This window comes from Scomber scombrus, chromosome 13 (genome assembly GCF_963691925.1).
Source record: "Scomber scombrus chromosome 13, fScoSco1.1, whole genome shotgun sequence".
Taxonomy (NCBI): domain Eukaryota; kingdom Metazoa; phylum Chordata; class Actinopteri; order Scombriformes; family Scombridae; genus Scomber; species Scomber scombrus.
The window spans coordinates 13,865,022-13,881,298 of NC_084982.1; the positions used below are offsets into that span (position 1 = coordinate 13,865,022).

The window sequence follows — 16,277 nt, forward strand, 5'->3', positions numbered from 1 at the left end:
ACCCAAAGAGAGAATTTGATGCTAAACAGATTGTAAATGTGGCAGATATCCACCCAAAAGCAAAATATGAGGTATTTTGACCATTGTACATTACACTTACTCATCTATACTATAACACACTTCATTTTTAACTTATCAACCTTAACTCAAATTTCATTTAATAAGGATACATTCTTTCTTAATCTTAATATTTCTTGATAAAAACAAAACAAAAACATTTACATTGCACTGCAGCACAAGCTCACCTCTTGCTGCTCAAAGACATGAAATCATTTTTTCATTTTCTGCTGAAGGACGTTATTCCTCTCAGACACTGTAGATAGATTATTACAGATGACCTGCCTGTCTTTTCATGCCTCTGTAGTTTTATTCATTTTTAATAAATCAAGGGCAGAGTCATGTCCTCTCTGCAGTAACTGTGGCGAGGTCACTCGCTGGTCCTGGTGATTGAAACTTTATGTTTCGTTGAACTTAAGTATTTAAAAGCAAGTACGGAAATGCTTTGGTGAAAATGTTATGTGAGACACTTACAGTAGCAGAGTCGGAAGTGTTTAACATCACTGTAACTTCTCCTATAGCTGACCAAGGACTCCGGCATTAAGATGAATCGATTACAGTATGTTTCCATGAAGGAATGCATTAAGTCCAGGGGGATTCATCAGAAGAGACAGAGCTTGTTAATCTATCCAGTGTGTTGCTAACGAGGCTTACAATCAAAGTTTGTGATGACCGCTTGCTGTAAATACTTTGTATTTGCTCATGTTGTTGAGGAATGTTTATTCTCAGTCATTTATAACACTCTCAGCTGAGGTCATTACAAGAAATGTTCATCATGTATTTATTTGGATTATATGTCTTTCATGCTGTCATATTCAATGGTCATTGTCATCTATGGCTGTCTCTCTTGTAAAAGTCAGTTTGTAGATGTGGAAAGATGCCAGTAGGCCGAGAAGTAATGAGTTCCCGTGAATTTCTCTCTTTGTGTGTGTTTAGGCTTTCTCCAGCTGTTCAGATGTCCTCTCACAGTCCTAAAACATGCAGAAATACTTTTTCAGTGATGATCCATCCAGTGAGCACTGCTTTAGGGCTCAGCAGCTCGACCAGTTGCAAATGGGCAACGAAAAAAGGTAGAAGCACTTTACTGGATTCAAAAAGAAGAATCTGACTAGGAGTGTTGAGGCTGCTTCTCCTGCAATTACTTTTGGTATTCAATGGTCATTGTGTTTACTTTCCCACTGGCAGATGAATGCAAAATAATAAAAGCTAAAAAACTAAAGAACCACACATAAGCAGAGAGAAACTAAAAGCGAAAGCAAGACAGCTGCTAGCTTGGAGATAGGGGCATGCAGGGATAGTGGACAACAGATGAGAGGATGTGATGTAAGCCACTTGTTGTTTTTATCTTGTTCGTTGGTCTTGGGAACGCTGCTACACATACTCGTAAACACCAGATCCATTTGATCCTCAAGTGGAGGGCTAAATCTTCACGGTCAAATACAACTGCAACAACAACAAACATGTTCAAAAAGTCCAAAAGATGGTTTAATAATAAACATAATCCAGAGGGCATGATGACTGAGTTGACTGGTTATATTTCCTTGAGGAAACCTAGAATCCACTCAAATGTAAAAAGAGAAGTTTCAGATATCACTCAGTAAAATTATGTTTGAAGGAGTCCTTCACTGTGCGAACAAAACAGGGCAGCCATGTTAAAAAAAACAACAACATTTAGTCGTGTGACTTTCTATCTTAGGGGAATTATTATTCTAATCAGATCTCACACTGTGTGTTTTGACACTGCGTCAATATGAGCAGGAATACATTACAGCGCCGTCTGTTTATCGACGTTCAAAGGCAGCGAGCTCAGGAAGTCCCCCATCAGCAGCTCAATTAGAGAAATCCAGTGATACTGCCACTGACCTGCTCACAGAGTGCAGGTACTGCTGGGAGCACCCAAGTGTGTGTGCGTGTGTGTGCGTGTGTGTGCGTGTGCGTGTGTGTGTGTGTGTGTGTGTGTGTGTGTGTGTGTTTGTATTTGTGTGTGTGTGTGTCAGGTGGGGGTGTGTTTCTGAAGAAATGCTGAGTGAGCAAGTGAGCGATTAAGAGAGAGGAAGGCAACCTGAGATTTTTTCTCCTGGGCGGCTTTCTGTTTAAATGCCTGCTGCATCCAGATGAACAAATGCAGGTAGGGCGGCTGTGTAACATTTAAACAGAAACAAAGATCAAAGATTATAGAGACCCCAACTCACCAGACCAGGTCACACAAGAGTCCTAGACAATGAAGATACTGTTAACTGTCTGGGTTTGTGTTTGTGCTTGGATACAGGTACCATCATCAGTATATTTGGTGGCATTCAATCCATTGTTCCTGCTAGAACATCTTTAAATAAGGTCATATATACTAAAGCTTGTAATGAGAGGAGATGCATGGTGGTACAGATCCTTTACTTAAGCAAAAGCATCAGTACCATGATGTAAATACACTCCATTATTCAAATGCTGCATCTAAAACAACACTTTTAACACAACTCTGATGACATCCAGTTTTGTTTGTAGAAAAATAAAACAATCCCAATGCAGGTGAGGTGGATGCACCAGGCCTCACATTCAGGCTTTAAGTAGAAATGCTTGTGAATAAGTACAAAAATGTACTCAAGGATCAAAGTAATTAAAAAAAAACCTCATTATGCATACTGTTTACATAACACTGGTTACATGATGACATGTACATATTATAATGTAATTAATCAATTACGTCATCATATGTTTTGTATGTAAAGTCTGCAGAGTAACAAATTGCAAAAGCTGCCAAGTGAACGCAGTAAATTTAAAGGAATAATGTTCTCCTGAAAGGTTGAAATGTTTATGTGAAGCATACATTTTTTGTGTTTCAGAAATAATTAAGGAAAGTATAAAACCTTCAAAATGTTCCTCAAATGGAAAAATGCAGTACATCTTTATTGTATTTCATGATGGTTTCACACAGACAAGCAAAGTCTATTACAGATATCAGATGATCTCTACTCTACTACATATAGATACCATGATATCCTGGTCACATTCACTGCTGCCATGTGTCACAACATGCCCTTGAGAAATACATTAAACTCCTGCTGGTGGTTGTAAGTACATTATTGCAACTGTACAACTGAATATAAAGCAATTACTGAAAGTGCATACGGTCAGATTGGTGCCTCATTTCAGATATCGCTGCACACGTCTCAATTTTTGCCACTTTCATGTGAATATCAAGCTGGCCTTTCACCGAGGGGTGGCTGTCATCGAGAGCAGTACATCCAGGAACCACCAGGGGGGGAACAAAAGCTACAGAAACATGTTGCAGAGAATCAATCCCATTACTGAAGTCATTTCTGACACTGGAAGCACAGAAAGCTCCTCGTGTCATCTGGCTGTCTCTCTTGTAAAAGTCAGTTTGTAGATGTGGAAAGATGCCAGTAGGCCGAGAAGTAATGAGTTCCCGTGAATTTCTATCCCTGTGTGTGTTTAGGCTTTCTCCAGCTGTTCAGATGTCCTCTCACAGTCCTAAAACATGCAGAAACACTTTTTCAGTGATGATTCATCCAGTGAGCACTGCTTTAGGGCTCAGCAGCTCGACCAGGTGCAAATGGGCAACGAAAAAAGGTAGAAGCACTTTACTGGATTCAAAAAGAAGAATCTGACTGGGAGTGTTGAGGTTGCTTCTCCTGTAATTTTTTTCTTAAAATTGTCACTTACTATTCAGGCTTCTTGGATAATACCTGTCATTTCCTCTCACCTTAACAATGATGAGCAGCTCCTCAAAATGCTCCTTTTCAATTTCAGACATAAGAGAAGTGGCAGGTAGTGAGTGCAGCGCTTTTTCCCAGAGTGATTCAATCTTCATAGCACATTAGTTTTATGCAATTTACCCAGTTTCAAAAGTTCAGCGTTCTATATAGTCTGCAAAAAATCCTTTTTGGGTCAGTTTCCTGTAGATGAAAGCATTGCTCACAATGGTTTTATTACACTGTACAGCAACAAGGAGAGTGGCAACCCCTCTGAAATCACTGGTTTGTATGAACTTCACACGTTCAGGATTTGCATAGTGCTTCGCTGATTCGCTTTAGGAGAAATGTTAGAAATGTTAAAAGCTTCAAAATTTCATAAAAAATGTGATACATAAATTTCATGAAAGGCTTTGTTTTTTTGTTTTTTGTTCTTGTCATGGTTATTTAAAGCTAAAAATTACAAAATTGCCACGGGGCCCTTGTTTCACTTACAACTGCTTTTATGATTTAAAAAATATTATTATTAATATTTTTCTAAAGATGAGTGGTGTGGATGTTGTTAGTAATTAAACAAAACCAGGAAATCCTGAAACTATGAACTGAAATGGTACCAAACCCCACCCTGCCGGGGTTGTTAAAGGGATAACTCTAAATGGTTAATACTGCATTAAAATTACAGTGCAACTTCATACTTCCAGCCCCCTGAAACATCTTACAGGAACTGAATTTTAACATTCAGTATGTTACTTTCCAAGCATGAAATAGATATGATCTCAACATATGCAGCAGAGCAGTTTAGTATTGCAAATAATTTAATATTGCTCCAACATGAGGCTCATATTAATCCTGCAATAAGACACTCAGGTAATAAATTCCTTTGCGTTTGGTTGTCTTTTGGAGAAGGGGGTTCATCAAAGCTAGGTGTGTGCGCCTGTGAATTCAAACAGACAAGGTGTGAAGAGAAGTGAGGCAAGCAGCTTTGTGGTGAACTCTCAGCAACCTCCCAGATCCTTGCAAGTTAGTTCTATAAAGCTGCTCCGCACCCATTGATATCAGCACTTCATGACTTAAATAATTCAGCAGAAAATCACGCCACTACCTGATTTTCTCCGCAGATACTGTACTGTAATCCAGGCATTTGATTATGATGAGGAATCGCAGAGTTGCAAAAAAGAATGTCCACCAGGTAATTAGAAATAATACTTAAAAGTCTAAACAGAATGTGATGCAAAAAAAAGCACAAATATGCTGTTTTGACACATTCAGTTTCATAACTGGAGGTAGTTATCATTTGATACTCCAGTGTCAGCTCTGTTATACAGATAAGATAAGGTTATGCCATGTTTCTCTGGAAGTGCATTGCAAAATCTTCAAGGCTGGGGGAAAAAAAGGATGACATTAAGCTCCAGTACACTTTAAATAATGCAAATCGTTCACATCAGATGTATTTTTAAGCTAATGATGTGTTTTAATATGATGCACGTTGGCTCAAAGGCATCTGAGGCTAAATGTTTTCACACTTGTGGTTTTGGCTTTTTGCTTGTAATGGATAATATTAGCATCAAAATGTTTTCAGGAGACATGCACCCTAATGAGTAACTGTAAAACAGCAGAGCGTCTGGAGTATTTAGTATCTAGATGCACCGACTCACAGTGTCAGTGTGTTTAAGTTGTTAAGAAAAATGGGTTACATCATGCAGCAAACACCTCCCCACCCTGCTATGAGCGTGTTTTTAACAGTGTTTCGGCCCTTTCACATCACGCTTTTGAGATCTGGTGTCCCCTGAGATAACACTGATCTTTCATGGACATGAAACACAAGCCGTGGAGAAATTTCAAAGAGCATATCTGAATCTGAGAGCCAAGAAACAGGGAAATCACTGGCTTTGGGAGCCAAATGTGTACAGGAATATGTGCCTAATGGACTGCAAGTGACACCAACGCTTTGGAGCAGGAACATGTTTTCATACGCTGAGGACCAATTAAGCAAAATAGCCGATGACTGTCCTTCCAACAGCTTTCCTCCATTGTTCAGATGCACTGTCCTGCAGATTGTCCTGTTTTGAGGGCAGGTAACACAACATCAAAAACAGCAAACGTGTGCTCAAAACTGCTTAAATATATTCATACAATCAACATAATCACATAAATCATGAGTGTCTAATAAAGAAAATGATGTCCTTTTTAAAAAACCTCTACTAGTGATGGTAAGAAAAAGAGAACACGAAGTACACGCACGCTGGCATCACAGCTCCCTTTAACTTTATTCCTCAGGCTAAATCAGAGAGAGAAGACTTGGTGAAACATCATTAATAAAATTACAGAGAGCTGTGATTCCAGTGTGCTCCTTGTTCTCTTTCTGTATCCAGCATCCGTCCCACTGAGGTTTGTGGATGTGCACATGACTCCTCTATCTTATTCTAAAAACAACAAATATATCATATAATCAAAGTTAGATTCTGTTTCAAAGTAATCATAATAATTGGATTATTAAATTTGTGGGCTAAAGAAATATTATTGGTCCATTGATTAATAATACTATAATATAATTTAAGTTTATTTACCAGTATGTCAATTTCATTACTGCTACAGTTCATCTTCTTATTGCTGCCTTTTTTTTGGTGGCATCTCTCTGATTCTTGGACATGTGCACAACACTTGCACTTATTCAGTGTTTAGGGGGCGTTACCTCTGCTAATAACAAACAATCAGCCATACGCCTCCAAGTTAAGATCAAGTGGGATTCATCATTCAGCACAGCTGGGTGAGAGCAGATTTAGCTTGTTAAGAATGTTTGAAGTTATCGTCTCTCATTTTTTCTCCTAATAGAAATTAAAGAGAAAATAAAAAAGAAAGTTAAGAGAATGATGATGCACGAGACCCATTCTCTGTGATCTGACATTTTAGATAGGAAACCTTTGTATGACAAATTCAACCATCTCCTAGCTGCTCTCTTTGCTGCATTAAAAAAAATATATAGCCTGTCTACAACCTAGTTTATCCCTTAACATGTGACTTTAAACTGATTAGAGTTGCATATTTTCACACCGAGATTGAACAAACAACATGAAAATTTTTTCTCTAAATGTGATTTGAAAGTGATAATGGGGTGAAAAGAATATAAAACTGTGAATCACAGAATCAAAATGTTAACTGAATACATTAATCTGTGCATCACTGTTCACAGTGATGTCGTATCTGAACAACATGCAGTAAATCATATTAACATTAAGGCATTTTCTCCACAGTTCTCTTATGAACTACTGCATTTATTTAAAAGAAAAAATGGTCAATGTATCCCCTATTTGTCAATCTATACTTTGATGCAAATCTAAACAGTTTCCATTTTACAAGTTAATTAAGAGGTTTGTGCAACTTTGGTAAACGTTCTCTTTTTTTCCTCAGTCAGATGTGCTGGTAAAATGTGAACTACTTATGGTGAAGATAATCTGCAGTTCACTCAAACTCCCACTTACTAATAATGTGGTTGACACTTTAACATTATTAATAAATGGACCCTTGAACTTAGATTCTCTTCACCATTCAGCATATCGTTCACAAAGGTTAAGAATAAACATCCGTGCCCATATTATAGAAATCGTTCTTCACCCCCAAATCCCACAAATAACTATTTTCCAACCAGCTCTGCAAATCAAACAACTTTGACTTTTATTCAATCCATGTGAGGACACCAGAGATGCATTTTGAAACAAACAAGAACATGGTATTAATCCAGTGCAGTTCAATTGTTTTTTCAACTGTTAGCTGTTTCATAAATCCTTCACCTCCATGTGTGATAAGGCCTCAACGGACTCCTCAGACTGTTGTGACTCTCATGACCAGCTCTCGTGTGCTATTGCTGGGTTGGCTGCGAGGCTCTGGCTGCCTCAGTTGGCTGAGGAGGTGGAGGATGTTGTAGGGACAGTGTTGGTCGGGCACAACGCTCCCGTTGATGGGGTCAACGTGTGCTCCCAGTCCTTCTGAGGCCGTCACCACAGTTGTAGAAGTGGAGCCGGCGGCTGTGGAGGCTACCACCATCAGCGAGGAGGTGGAGGTGGACACTCCTACTCCAGTCTGATAGCCCTGGGTTGGCTGAGACAGAGTCCTGTCCACAGTGGTGTTCTTCAGGTCAACGCAGTCCATAGACTTATCATAGTTCAGGACCTTCCACTGCTGGTTCACGGCCTGCCAGCGGTGGAATATGCGAAACACAGAAGGTCCCTCGTGGACAATTAGTGCTGTGGAGATGGGAGCATCAATTAGACAATGTCACTGTCTGGTAGCAGTGTTAATGACACCGTAAAGTGATATACAGTATATCTCTGCAGCGGGAGATTCACTGTGTTAAAGCTGCAGAACAAAACAACTCATCTTTCAAGTATAGCTCCATAACCCTGAGATAAGATCTTTATTTCTTAGAAAGATTGTAGACACGGCACAATTTATGACACAGCAATACCCAAAAATGATGCATTTGCTCTCTGGGATTGTTCGATAACATCTTATCTCTGTTTAAAATTGCTTATTGATTTGTGTTCATTGAATTCAGTATCTGGGAAATTGAAATCAATCTATCACGAGAGGGGCTTGGACACCGAGATATTAATGTTTTTATCATATTAAAGTCATGTAAAGAGAAATACTGCATACATGGTTTTAAATCATTTGCTGAAGCCAGCAAACAATACTGCAGATAACTAACATTGGTAATGTCTCTTATTACAGTGCAGTTATAATGTCATTTTGTCCTCTGATACAATAAATTACATAGAGCTTAAATATTGCAGCAACCACAGTGACCCAAGGTCGGAAAATTTGGACATTTTATAATTCCCAACCTCTTCTATATTTACAGAGTTATTGGATAAAAACAAATCCCATCTCTTTTCCTCAGCTCAGTTTCTCTCTCTCTTTCTAACTTTGTGTGCGGATAAGTTAAAGTTGAGCCTTTGCTCTTTAATGTTTGCCAGGTGACAAGTTAATCTCTGTAAAGTGCAGAGTTAATGACTCCACACTCGTCGCCACCAAACCGGAGACAATCCGTCTCCTCTTCCTCTCATCCTGCTGTCGTCTGCAGTGGCACTTAGAGGTTTCATAATGTGGAGATGCCATTGCACAGTCATCGGAAAAACACACCGCAGGCTTCAGAGGACAGCAGCCTTAAAGCGGATGCTACAAGTTTTGATTTGGACACCCACACAAGTTCAAAAGGTGGTTAAAAATGTTTCACCGCAGCCTTCACTTGTGGCATTTGTGCTCACTTATAGGAGCGCAGCTTGCTTGAATTTTGGCACTGCAGCTTTTATTATTGATTCAAAAGCATTTTAATGTTTGCAATGAAAACCACTTCAGCTGCTGCAAAGACGATGTTGGGAACATTCAGCCCTCATGTTTAATTTATCAAACAAGCCTTGACCGGCATTTCATCATCTTTTAATATAGTAACAATTTCATAGTGAATGTTACAAAAACATGTGCAATATAAATTCTGAGCTCGTATGTTTCAAGAAACCAAACACTCAATATTCATTTGAAGTAGTTTACAATGTGCTGCAGATTTATTGTATAAATTGTCCACAACGTGAATCGTTCATCATTTGTGTGGAATATGCAGGTTTGATTGTTGATTCTTCTGAGCGCCTATGACGTTATGTTTACTGTTTGTTTTGAACGTAGGATATTACACACTCAATATTAATCTCATGTACAAACCCACTCCAAGAACTATAAGCATTAAGTTCAGTCACACAGTATAATAAGCCAGCGTTAAATTTAGCACCTCACCGATGCAGACTACATCCATGAAGCCGTACATGCCGTAGCAGATCTGGAAAAGCAGGTCTTGGCGCTGCCAGCGAGCCGACGGGCTGAAAGATGACCACACCAGCCAGGAGATGCTGGCCATCAGGAACAGGGAGCCCAAGATGGCCGCCACTATCTGCACTTTCTCTATCACTGTCAGGGAGATGGTTTGCCACTGTATGAAAACCCAGACCACAGTTAGTTCTTCGTGTTTCTCTTTTATCTTTACTAAACACTTGAGAGCGCTCTGTAGGGAGCGACCAGAAGAATACACACATAATGAGAAGTATACACAAGATAAAGTCACAGTCAGGAGGAACCATCATCGATGAAAAAGCATTAACGGACTGGCCTCTTGTTTATCTACTATGCCCTGGGTCGTATCTCAGTTCTAAATTTCCTTGGACAAAAGCGGCAGCCACATGAATAAAGGAATAAGGAATACATGTAAATGTGCTGCATTTATATAGCATGTTTATCTAGAGCGCTTCATATTCTGCCCACCAATGGCAGCAAGCGACCATGGAGGTGCTTAAATGGTAAAAACTTTGGCTTTCATTGCTTTGCTCATAAAACAGATTCTTAAATGTTTCCACCAAAAATGAAAGTGTCAAACTTCTGGGAACGTTACAGTTGTAAGCATCAAAAAGTAGTGTTTCACACATCAGTGCTGCTTTGAAAAACCTAAAAGAAATCCGTGTTCACTCGACAACCCCATCATATTACCAAAGTCTAAAACTGAGAGGAAAGTTCCTTCTACAATCTGTATGGTCTCTTGAACAGAAGAGGGGGGGTCCTTCTTTAATTCAAAAAGTAAAGTTAAATTCAGCACTACAGCTGCAGTAAAGATGGTATGATTTCTGAAAATGATGTTTTTGTTTTTTAATATTAAAAAAAAAATTGATATGAGAGCCAAAAATGCTTCTAAATGAGTCCAAGAGAAGAAGGGCCAATGTAGCACTTTATGTTAAGTTTATTTAGTAGGATAAACCCCTTGAGATGAACCATCTCGTTTTCGAGGGGATCCTATATACCACAACAGGTCTCTCACTGAGATGGCAGAACAGCTCTTCCAAGAACTTGAATAAATTGGCCATTAATCCCAAACTGGTGAATATTTCAACTGATAAAATGGCATCTTCTTTCCCCAAATAAAAACTTTTTCAAATGACAACAGCGCTGCCCTTTACATTGATGGCTCACCTGTAGAGGGTTCTTAGTGCTGATGGCAATGACCTGATATTTGTAGTAGCAGAGCTCGCAGGCCCAGGATCCTCTCTCGCTGATCCATTTGATGAGGCAGGGGTGGTGGGTGCAGCGTACCGACCCGCTGCAGCGACATGGGCTCAGGAGCTCCCCCTGTAGGAGAGACGCAGACTCAGTGAGTATCAGCAAACAGCAGCTGTCAGCTCAGGACAAAATGCTCATCATAGTTCACTTCACTTTAAATAAATAATTTTATTTATTTAGTTGGTTTCAGATGTTTACTTTGGATCCTACAATCTGTGCTGCTGCTACGGAAACACAAATGTTAAGCATCGACACACACTGTTTTACATTTTTTTGTAGAAACAGAAATCATAAAAAATATGCTGCAAACTACAAGGACAACATAATTGCTCAAATTTTCTGCTTCATATTTTCTGGACTGAAGCCTAAGGGCAGGATAAGTAGTGATTTATGTTTCAGAAGAAATGTCCTCCGATCATTGATCACCTGCTACATAAAGTTTTCTTATCTTATTTACAGCCTGAGGAACAAATGGGTGATTTATAATCTCTCACCTTGAGCTCCTATCTCATTAAAATATATTGGTTTTGTCATATGAGATGTAGATAATGACCCACAAAATGTAGGCTTGCCACCTTAGTGCAGTTCACATTCAAAGCAGGACTTCTTTTATAAATTAATCTTAATGCCACTGAAGAAGACTGTAGTGAATGAAAAAATAAATTAGCCCAAACCCTTCTGCTGCAGGAGCGCTCTCGACCCCTCCGAGTGGGAGCGTTCAGTTTCTAAGTTAATTTAAACACGACACCGAGACTATGGGGAGAAACGCAAAACTGTGCTGACATCTCTGACAGGAGGAGCAGTGCCTCAGTCGAGAAGGAGGGAGGGAGAAACGAGGAGATGGAGGAGAAAAGGCCCGTCCGCAGATGGCCGGGGTGGGAGTGTATTGGCAGGAGCACCAGAACACTTCTGCCGAGTCCAGTGGGACTCACACCGCTCGCTGTGATCAGCCTGATCGCAGCCAAGAGCTGAAACCTGGACCACTCCAGTACAACTACAGCCACAGAGAGACCGCCTAATAACAAATGTGACACTACAGCACACACACACACACACACACACACACACACACACACACACACACACACACACACACACACACACACACACACACACACACACACACACACACACACACAGAGAGAGAGAGAGTGATAACTAAATGTCCCTTTGTTGTTCAAACAGCCATCATCACTGAAAAACTTTATTAAAAAGATAATACGTTTGATTGCTTCGGCAGCATTACTCCATTTCTCTCTGTGCTGCATTATCTGGAAAAAAACCTTGGTGCACCTCATTTTCTCCTTATGAAATTGGATCCACTCCCGACATATATAATGACATGAAACTAAATTAGCGATGGCTGTTCACATTTCTTCGAGGTCTGGAATCAATGCGAGTGAACTCCATTAACTCGAGGTGAGTGGAAATTTGTGGCGTATAAAGTCGCTCACACAGACTCCGAAGAAGGGCGATTTTTAAAACAACTGGTGACATTAGGGCCACAAGCATTTCTTTTTATGAGAAATTACGATACTGCGGCTCTCCAAAAACAGCGTTGCATTCATATTTTGACCACACTCAACAAGTTGGAGTGAAATCACTAAATGATGAAACTGATGGTCGTATAATTTCAAACGTACTTACCTGTAATGACTCCTTGTAAAACATATACTCAGGGACGCTCCACTCAATTCTTAATTTAAGGAACCATTAGACCCACAGTGACGGTAATGAATATGAATAAAAGGACTAGGATTTTTAATTTAAGTCTATGAACTAACTTCTAGACTTCAGAAACACCAAAAACTGCTTATGTAAGCTGTTTATATCCTGTTCTCAACAAATGGCAGAGAAGCTGCCTCCATGTGACGGAGCGCAGATGGCATAATGCTTCAGCACGGCCATAAAGAACCATGCTATCTTGACCCCTCGAGGCTTCTCATTGTACCTCAGACAAACACGCCGGGCGAGTGCATTAACTGTGTGGTGATTTAGGAGGGAGAGACAACATTTTTTCCCTCTCTCTCTAAGCAGCAGGGACTCAGCTATTCCCAACATGTAGCTGGAGTGAAAACAGGACAGTGGACACATCAGCCCCAAAGGGCGCTGCAACATAACAGTGCGTGACAATTCAGGAAATATCACACCGGGTTCTTCTGTGTGCTCTTATTTTAAAATATCCCCTTTGTATGGTGATCGTTTGCAATAGACTATTTCAGTGTTTCCCATTAATTATATAGAATGTGGCGGCCCACCATAGTATATATAATTTGTGCCACACAGTTTCACAGTGAGCCAAACATGTCTGTACACTCTTCAAAATGTTCAGCAAAGCATCTCGCCTGTATAGATATAACCTCTTAATTGAATGATGCATTTGACTTAAAAATGTGCCCACAGACACATGGTTGACTGAGGTCCAACCACCATGGTCTCTCAAAATTCTGTGGGAAACACTGATATTTACTGAAAATACAGCAGAGAAATGTATAACAATGGTTCTTTGAGTGATGAGGTCAAGAAAGTCTGAAAGCAAAAGCTTGAATAAAGAAAGCACTTTGTGTAAGAAATCCAGAGGCTCTTTGTAAAGCTTCTTTCCGACCTTTAGCTGAGGAGAACCGAAAACGGGCTGAAATATCTCTCGAGTTAGCTGTTTATAAAAGCACAGACTTGCACTGCAGAGATAAAAAGATGTGAATTTATGTGATATCATCAGAGGGTGCCTTCACTGTTCATAAGTATAATCTGTGTGTCTGGAGATGTAATTGGACTCTCTCAACGCTTTCTGGATATCCAGAGAAAGGGTTACTGGTCACTGTAATCATCCCTCCTGTCTTTACGGGCTGTGAGGAGATCCCATGGAGGAGACATAATCCACAATCTTTTTAGTATGAAAGCGTCTGTTTGAGTTTCCTTGTTGAAATCTTACGGGAAGGTAAATCATAACTTACAGCAGATATTTTGCTTGGTTCTGCTCCCAGATTGCCGAAGCGTCACTTTTACACGTGATGAGGACTCTGTGGATTTTGTCACCTCTCTCTTACAAAAGGATTAATCACCTCACAGCTGATACGGAGAAGAGGAACGATTGAATCGATCTATATATATGGGCGTGTGAGCGTTGCGTTAAAGACAGATTTGGAGACAAACATGTGAACTTATCCTTTAAAACAACAAAAGACTTAGACTGTGAATCAGTGGCGGCACCTCGAACAAAAAAGGCGTCACAACACGGACTTATTACATCGTATGGTGTCATATTAAATTAGAGTGCCGTCGTTTTTCGGTGGCTTCCTCTGTCAGACACTCAAGGCTCTCTACTAGTGGAGCGCTTGAGGAAAGCCACATCTCTCACTCCCTTCTTTACTCTGTCCTGAGTATTGCAGCCTTGGGGACGGAGGTACTCTGGATGTGGACTGTCAGATCAGATACTTGCTGCCGTGGTCTATGTGACATCCTGGAGGCTAAAGCGAGAACAGAGTAAAACTAATGTCCCCGCTGCCTGTATCACACGGTGACATGTGGGCAGTCCATTCATCTCTCTTTTCAAACCGAGCCTCGTTCTCCTTGTACTCGTTTACACCTCAGCGGATCCATATCTGGAATTCGCCCAAAACCGGTAGCAGAGATGACAAGAAAAGGAAGGCCAGTGATAGATAAGAACTTGCATACTGATAAGACGGCACGAAATCAAGAGGTATTGACGAGCTGCGACGGCTGAGGGAGGAGGCATCGATGAGATGAGTCTGAGGAAGAGGGGGCCATGGGAAACTGAGAATTTAGAAGGCAGTGCTTTGTATGCACAGCATAGTACGCCGACTATCCGTGGAGTTTTAAAAAGAAACAAAACCCAAGAAAAAACAAAAAAAAGGTTGAGGCCTTGTCTTCCAATCTCATAACTATACACCATGTCAGTAATAATTAGAGAGACTGAGCTCAGAGGTGAAATGGTGCACAAAATTGCTGTTGGAGTAATTAGTTGATGAAACATTGAGAGATTATAGGCTATACAGTGAGCAATGGCCGTGAAATTATACAGTAAATCTGCTGCTTGTGTAAAAAAAAAGCGACTATGAGTGTAGACCGCCGGATAAAGAAGTTATGTTCTACACATCGCTTTTCTTGCTTCACATTTGTTTATAACCTCCGTAACTCCATTACCAATTGGTGAGGTGTGACATATTTGTCAAGGTGGTCTCAAAGGCTCCGTCAAACGGTGTAATTGATGTACCTGTTTCTCTGTTATAATTTAATATTATTTATTGCCCCTCCGCCATCTCCTCCCTGATTTTTCCCTCTGCTGATTGATCTACTGTGACATTATCATCAATATGGCCCCAAATGCACACAGTGTGATTAATTTGGGGGCTCTTCTCATCTTTTCTGTACACATTTTCTTTTCTTTTTTCTGCTGTTTCCAGGTGGTGTGTGTGAGCAGCAGAGTGAGGGCCATTATTTGATTTTTTCATGCATGCACTGCCTCGATATGAATTCACAGTGTTCAGCTATAATGAGTTGTTACTGCGTCTCAGTGTATCCTCCACACTTGTCAACCATGGGCACCGGGTCTTTCATTATCCTCCCACTGCTGCTTTTTTCCCCTTTTTTTTCAAGCCACCTATAGTGAGGAGCATCCCTACTCAGAGAGCTCTCCAGCTGTGCAACTGGCCTAACTAAACACGGGTGGGAGGCTTCTCACAGGAAAACAGGTTTGACCAGGGACTCCATGTGTAATAGAGACTGCTGGAAAAGGATCAGCACAGGAAATGAGCCTCAGAGGGCAAAGAGGGGACAGATTTTTCTTAGACAAAAAAATGTGTCAGAGAAATGAATCAATGGACTGGACTGACACTTCCAACATTACACACACATCTTACTTTAACATGTGGGGCAACAATCAAAGTTGAACCTTGACTTACGTGCTCTGGTCCCTGGAAGCAGATCCTGCACACAGGCGTCCTGAAGCCACTTTCCGAGTAGCTGGTGAGGGAGAACCTCTCCTCCAGTTTGCCCTTTGAGCAGTCATCAGAGGAGCTACTGCAGCCGCGCAGCGCCGCCGACAGCTCTGCAGCATCCACCCAGCCCGCCACCGGCCGCTCGGTTGGCCCGGTGGCTCCTGCTGCAGGTGGGGTAGTCCGGTCCACCGCGTGCTGGTGGCTCCTCGTTAGCGTGTTGTTGTTGTCGGGGGCGGCGACACCTGGATCATGGCTCTCCGTGGCTTGACTGCTCATGGGGGTCAGCGGAGGCAGCGGCGTAGGCGGCGCCGGTGGCCCAAGCAGGAGCACCCTCAGGTCACCTAGCAGGACGCAACAGCGGCTCTTCAGCATGCCCTGGCCGCGCAGCATCAGCCTGTCTCCGGCCACAAACTCACAGCACCGAGCAAAGGTGCAGGAAGAGACCAGCATGTACTGTATG

At 41.1% G+C, this 16,277-nt stretch overlaps 1 protein-coding gene across 1 annotated transcript; it reads right to left on the minus strand.

Annotated features, from left to right (window-relative positions):
* Positions 1–7,575: 7,575 nt before the first annotated feature.
* marchf4b (membrane associated ring-CH-type finger 4b) lies at positions 7,576–16,267 on the minus strand. Its single transcript, XM_062431436.1, has 4 exons — positions 15,782–16,267; positions 10,773–10,928; positions 9,552–9,744; positions 7,576–8,005 (listed from the first exon to the last, which is right to left on the minus strand). Exons 1-4 carry the CDS (start codon positions 16,265–16,267, stop codon positions 7,584–7,586), a joined length of 1,257 nt encoding a protein of 418 aa, XP_062287420.1. The 3' UTR covers positions 7,576–7,583.
* Positions 16,268–16,277: the final 10 nt, after the last annotated feature.